At 29.3% G+C, this 7,510-nt stretch overlaps 2 protein-coding genes across 2 annotated transcripts in view; both read left to right on the forward strand.

Annotated features, from left to right (window-relative positions):
* Positions 1 to 203, forward strand: part of LOC119675929 (protein tramtrack, beta isoform-like) — an 8,114-nt gene extending 7,911 nt beyond the window's left edge. Inside the window, exon 7 of the mRNA XM_038087147.1 lies at positions 171 to 203. Coding sequence (XP_037943075.1) covers positions 171 to 203 — 33 coding nt within the window. The remainder of the gene's footprint in view (positions 1 to 170) is intronic.
* The window catches only part of LOC119679305 (mpv17-like protein), a 479,294-nt gene that overhangs the window by 280,754 nt on the left and 191,030 nt on the right, over positions 1 to 7,510 (forward strand). The gene's annotated exons all lie outside the window — the stretch shown is intronic.

Below are 7,510 nucleotides of genomic sequence, written 5' to 3' on the forward strand. Positions count from 1 at the left end.
TTGAGACTCTAATTAAAACTATTTTGTTAAGATAAAAATATTTTACTAAACTAATGCATATATTAGATAATATACTAATTCTTTAAAAGCAGATTTACAATTAATTTATATTTTTTAACTAAAAGTAAAATATTTTCTTTCATGAACATATAAATATTTTACAATTATAGCCAAATAATGATCACACAATCAAGAAAAAATAAAAATAAATTTTAACTAATAAAAAAATATTTATATAAATATTATATATATATATGGTTAAAATAATTTTTATTATGTACTAACTAAAATTATAATAATAATAAGAGAATATACATGAAAACGGAATATGTTCGATCATTTAAATTTTATGAGGTTAATAAATAACGAATTAGAAATATAAAAATTTTATTCATTTTGTAGACTAGCGCTTATAAGTAATTAATAATGAATCTATCTATCTATCTTTCTTATGCACTTATGCAGTCAAATGGGTAAATACGTGTTTTTTTTTGTTGAAACCTTGTCTTTCATTTAAAGTTGTATCAGATGTTTTGGTCTCTCATTCAAGTGTTTATTTGGATTTTTTTCTATTCATCTAAAACAGTTAACTGGTATTTTTTGGTATTGGCGCAAAGTTAGTTACGAATACTTCCATTGTTAGTTTGTCCCAAGAGAAGGCATTGACATATGCAAGGTTGTTTGAATATGTTTTGTTAATGAAGTTTTAATTTTGTACTAGGTCAAATATGAATTGAAGAATCTTCATTTAAGCAAGGCAAATAAAAAATAATTAATAGAAAAATGGACAAAAAAGTGCTTTAAGGAAGATTTAACTTCCCATACATAAAAGACAAAATATTCTTGCTTTAACTGTTATAAATTTTCATATCATGCTCTTTACTTTGCAAAAAGATTTTAAAATTCAACGTTTAGACTTCATATTTCCATTAAAAATGATAATAAACAAACAATTTCCTACTATACAGTAAATATAAATTTGCCATATATCTAATTTTATGAACTTGAAACTTAAACACAAATAAGATACACATTCCAGGAGACATAAGTTCAGTATCAAGTTCAATTTCCAATTAAAAACACGTCACATATACAAAAATTTCAATACAAAAATTACCTTATATGGTATACTACAGGGTTAGGCGATTGAAATGTTACTTATTCAAGCTACCATATCCTTTTTGTGTCAAATTACTTTTTATTGATTTGAATTATAAAAATTTGTGCAAATAATCAAAGTTTTAGAATTCATTCATTCTAGGTCAAAGTGGCCACCTCCTGCCTTGACTATGGCCTCTTAACGGTTAAAAAATGAGTTGCATGCTACACGAATGTGATATTCCGGTATTTTGGCCCATTCCTGATTTTTAATCCTCACCTAGCTTTCCAAAATGGTCCAGATGAAATTATCCATCGCATTTGCATTTGACGAATTCGAAAGCCATTGTGTGGAGGAAATGAAGTATGGAACATAATTATTTAACTATCCTTGGTTCACACGAGCTTTATAAATGTTTGCGTGTCTACGGCTCTAAAACAACTTCCAAAACATTTTCCCGATAATAAGTACCAGTGACTTTGATAGCACTCTCGATGAAAACGATTGAACAGCGTTCATTGGCGATCACAGCTGCCCATACCATTACTTGAGATGAAAAAATATTTCGGGTGGCTATTCGTAATCACAAATTTTCGGCAGTGGGTTCAATTAAATAGACATGATCATTTTGAGAGTTTATGCACTGCTCAATTGGGAAATTTGTCTCATCAGAGAACACAATCTTTCGAAATTCAACACGTTCGTGCAATCGTAATGAACGTTACTCCTTTGCTCTTTCGAGTCTAACTTTTTGTTGCTTTGGTGTAAGATCTTATACGATTTGGAACTTGTAAGACTTTACCTTGAGCCCATTTTGGAATATGCGTCGGATGTTTCGCTGGGATATTTTCAGTTCTTTGGCCACTAAGACGTGGATTTCGTTTAAATCGATCCTCCATTTTCCGAACCATTTTAGGTGATGTTGCTGTTTTTTTTTTTAATCCACCGCCATAGCGTTTGGTGACGCTGCCTGTACTATTGTAACGATTTATGGTAACATACGATACACAAACATTTTATTTACTTTGAGGTTTTTGAGCTCACGGACAACAGCAGTTTGTGATTTTTCAGCCAAATTTAACGCAATCACACTATTACGTTTGAATTCCATTTCGAATAACTTCTGTTCTATAAAATTTAGACGCAAATGCTTATGGTACTTATAGACAATATGAACAGTTGTCATTCGTACGAATTTCACGTAGTTGGCAATATCAGGTCACAGATATACTTGTGTGTAGTTGGTAACACTTCACTCGCCTAATCCTGTATATAGAAGTTTTACAGAACCGTACCGTTCTCTGAGGGCCAATCTTTTTCAACCCATACTCCACATTGAAAACTTCAGTTGGTACAGTTGGTAATATTGCATTTTTAATCATCAATTATTCAATTTTAAGAACTCACAGTATTAATAGAAATAAACAACTCTTCTCATCAATATCTTGTTAGTCTCCTAAATATGCTGGTTCCGAAGGGTCATTATTTCACATTTATATTAAAAGTATTTTATTTCATACACATATCAATAATAATTTAACTATATATAAATAGAACCAATTTGTTATTTTATTACTGTGTTTGTTTTACGTTGAATATACTATGGACAATGATAAATCTGACAAAAGTGAATCAAATTCTTTTTTGCTTCCTGACAGCTGGCGATGTATTTAAGGAAACATTTAGTTTAATAATATAGCTTATTAACCGTTAGTGATATGGTAGCAAACATACTTTAAGACAAATGTGTGAAGTATGTCTCAATGAACATCTCAATGAAATTGGTAGATTTATTTCTATATTAGAAGATGCAAACTGCAATCACTATAAAGTCGACTTTATTATTGCTATAATTTAATAGATATAGTTGTGTAGTACTTTGTTAGGCAATAATATAAGTAGTTCTTTAGATCATAACATGAAATCCGTTAGTTATGGTGCTGTTCGTTAAGTTGATATAATAATGAAACTAGTCCCAAATAAAACCTATATATATACTATATTAATTATATAGTAAATTATATATAGTATATCAAAAAATAGTAAAATATTATATAGCGAATATATTTCTACTTGATTTAATATTACAATGTAATAATTTCAAAGATTTAAAAAAAATTTAATATGAATACATTTTATGTATTCCTAATATTATGAGCGTATTTTTAGAATAACAGTACTCTTTCAAGCTTTAATATAGTATTTTCAACATGGAGCTTGGTCCTAAAGCTGGTGTTAAATATTTTTATGAAATAATAAAATATAAATAATATTACAAAAATACACACCAAGAGAGTTGCCACGAGAAAAAGTATAATAGAATAAAAAGTAAACAAATATAAAAACAAAGAAAATAAAAACGGAGAAGAAATTTATAGACGAAAGAGTGCCAAAGTATATAGAGTGTAACCAAGCGGGAGATACATTAAACCCTACTACCAATCATATGTGATGTTAACTTGGTTAAAAAGCACTCAATTATATACATTGACTAAAAACTTTTACGGAGAGTAAAAGCTTGAGAGCGGGTACTCAGTACTAACACAAAACTCAGTCAAGCAAATCATACAGCTTCAAAGTTAAAAAAAAAATATACTTAAAACAACAACAATAAAACCAATAACAATGCAATAACCCAAACAATCTTAACAAAAAACTTATGGTATGTGTATCTAATGGTGTGACTATATTTATCATCTATTTGGCGTGCTTCTGTAGTTGTGCGGTTTGGTGCTCTAAGCGAGGAAACCATCAAGGAAAACCCCATTCGATTTTGTGAGTTCCATTCAATTTCATTAGTACTTGCGGTGCTGCTGTTACTGCTGTTATGGTAAATAAGTTTATGTTGGTCGTTGGTAAATATCAGGTTGGTATTTCGAAATGTCTAAAAAGCTCAACAATGTAGCGGTCATAAAATGTGCACTTTGTTGCTTCAGTCGTAGTTTTTTGTTACTAGTTTTTTTTATTTATTCACATTTTGTTTCGCTGTTAGCGATGCACTTTGGTTTGGAATTTTAGTTGAAGAAAATATTGAAGAAGGAATGCTCGCCTTGCCAACTTGCTTGCTTGCTTGGCAGTACAAACCCTAAAATGTTGGTGCGGTTGTTGCATTTGTTTTAAGACGATTGCTTGAATTTAGGTCAAGATAGTTAAGTGGATTTTTTTTAAATGTTTTTGTTGATAGAGTTGGAAAACTTTAAATTGACTAGAAAATTTTGTAAGCTATAAATTATAGGTTACAAATTTTTTTTTTGGATTTTGTTTCTCTAGAATTATTTGTGTGAGTACGTTGTTGAGGAATTGCGTTTGCTGTAGTCGCTTACATATAGTGGTGACTTAGTATCTAGGCCGTCACAAATGGTAGATTTAGTTTTTTAACATGTGCAAGTTCTGTTAGGCGACTAAACTAAACTTCCGTTTCCTTTCAAAATCATCTTCTGATCTAACATAATAATCAATGTACCTTAAATTTAATTTTATAATAAAAATTGAATTCCCAGCATAAAGGGTATTTAGAAAAAAGGTATTTACTTTGAACTTTTTTCTCCATAAATAAATCGTCAGAAAGGCATTTGATTCGATACCCGTTGGTTGAAAGCGAGGTAGAAAACGCCCTTATTGTTGGTGGAAGAACCAGGTGGCCAATGATATAAAGATACTTAATATTACCAACAGGCGACAACAAACAAGTTATCGGTCTGGTAGGAGGAGGCTACCGAAAGCAGCCAAGGCCGACTCACGTCTATAATCGCCTACTAGGTAAGTAAGTAAGTGTGTTCTATAGCTTTTGGTCCATTATGTTTACCAAAAATTGAAACTTAGCACAAATAGATTAATTACTTTTATATGGTATTATATTTAGAAATTTCGTGTACACTTTGCTACTTTATATCTTCTCCAGCTGATTTGCCAAAACAATAATAAACACAAATATCAATTAAGGTAGGAATCTGATATAAATTATATGATATAAATTATTTAATTATATATATTAAATAATATATAGTGCCGATTTGTTCACTGCATATGAGCATATCGTTATATATTACGAAATTTAACATATAATATAATATTATACCTACATATATAGCAGTTCTTATTACTTTCAATCAGATATTAGATAACGTAAAAGTAAGCATCTAAACTTTAAGAATGCATTGGTTCAGTAATCAACTCGCTTCAAATATGTACATTAAAATAAACACAAGTCAAAATATCAGCTAACAGTACTAAAGAAAAGAAAAAAAAGAAAAGAAAAAAAAGAAAAGAAAAAAAAAGAAAAGAAAAAAAAGAAAAGAAAAAAAATAAATGAAAAAATAAAAATAAAAAAATAAAAAAAAACGCTGTACAAGCAGATTTAAAGCGGCATTCGATTATCGGCTATCTCGATAACTAATCGTTTTAATACTCTATATCGTTCATTTTTCACACTTAAATGACATTATCTAGCAATAATTAATTTATTTATTTTTTTCAATAATTTTCAAAAATAATGATATAGGCTCTATTGGTAACCTATAGAACCAAAAGAAACTTTTTTAATTTAATGAATAAATTAAATGTACTTATTCTTTAAATGCTTAAAAACAAATTGTCCGTAATGAAAAAATAATTGAAGACAATACTTGTATCTTTATTACATTGAGGATATCTTATGTGTCATTATAGTCAAAATTAATTTTTTCTTTTAACCATCAGCATTAAACATAAGAACAGTATCAAGATAAGTGAAATATGAAGAAGGTAGATAGTACACAGTAAACTTGTTACCCATTAGAAAATCCAGTTAATCCAATGCATTGTCTTACGAGCAAAGGTCAGACTGTCTTTTGCTGGTGCGATCCTGACCCAGGCTAAGCCGAGTAATCCAAAAATTCTATTAGAGGTCTCGTCATTCTTCAGGCAGAGAAGGAGTTATGTCCTATCGCAAAGAGTTATCTAATCAAGATGCTAAAACAGGTTGTGTATCCTGCCAGACAAATCACCAACAGTTTCAGATCTGTCCTACTGAAAAAGGGTTCCAATTTGATTCAAATAAACAAACCACTTCTTTCACTTAAAATTTGCCTGGTCTGCTACTATAGTAAAAATGCTTTTCAATATATGTACAGTTATTAATAAGAATTTTAGTTTTGTATCAACTAATTCTCTGATAACAATCTGATTCACAGAATTGTATGTCTGAACAGGCTCTTGCGAGGTGGTCTATAATCTTATGTTATATATTATGTTATATATCTATAACATAATATTGAAATTTTTTAATATTCCTAAAACCAAAAGTTATTATTGATATTTCGATTAATCACTCTGAATATGTCGAATGTCTATACTTTGTATGCAATATAAACTAGTAGCATATATTGTCTATATTATTAATTTAATATACACTATTTTCATATGCATGGTTTCATGTTAGATAAAATTATACTAATTGTTGCTGAAGTTTTTTTGTATAGAACAATTAAATACAATATGGGTATTTTATAGAAACCATCTGTCTGTAGATATGCAGACATGCCCCTGTCGGTTAGCAAACCATTATAGAAGGTTTATTCTTTCTACAACTATACTATATAAACCATGTAAACCAGTCTAATTCACTCGCAGAATATATTCTTAAAGAATATATTGAATTTTTTAGGGTAATGCAATGACTATACAATTACTATAGAAAATGAAATCGATAGAATTTTTATCTTGTATTACATTTATTATTGGAGTAAGTGTTTGGTAAGACAATAAAAAATAGAAAAACATTAATCAGTATTATTAGATAAATTCAAAGAATAGTTTTGATAGAATATAAAATCCAATGCCATTTTTATGATAGGTGTGGGTTTAACAATAGTATAAAATGGATATATTCTTCTCACCACTTCCATTTCCAATAAGATGAAAAGTTCGAAGCTTTTGCAACTGATACTGCACTCAATGGAACCGATTATAGCAATTTTTTTTTGTAATTTATCCAATTTTACGTGGAGCTAAACTTTTTCAATTCTCAGTCTATAGTTTAAACTCTATAAAGTGTTGTAAGCAAAGAAGAGGTGTAAACACAAGTAGCAAACAGTCCTCATCATCAGTGGTTGTGGTTGATTTTTCTATTATCATTGCTATTTCTTTATATACTTCGTCAGCTTTATAAAGTATTTTGTCATTAATATCGAAGTTGGTGTTTGGTGTTTGGCGTTTGGTATTTCTCTTTGTTAATGTATTGGTATGTGTGTCTAAGTTTTTAGTAAAGGCACTCTTATAACGGGATTTGAAGAAGTCGCTTACTGAGCATGAGATATTTTTATGCTGACTGACTACCAAGAAGCACTGCGCTAAATAAAACTACCGACTTTAGAATAATAGCATTAAGTAAGGAGAGAAAAAAAAAGAAAATTAAAAAAGTATGAAGAATAC

Source organism: Teleopsis dalmanni, chromosome 2 (assembly GCF_002237135.1).
Source record: "Teleopsis dalmanni isolate 2A chromosome 2, ASM223713v2, whole genome shotgun sequence".
In the NCBI taxonomy this organism is placed as follows: domain Eukaryota; kingdom Metazoa; phylum Arthropoda; class Insecta; order Diptera; family Diopsidae; genus Teleopsis; species Teleopsis dalmanni.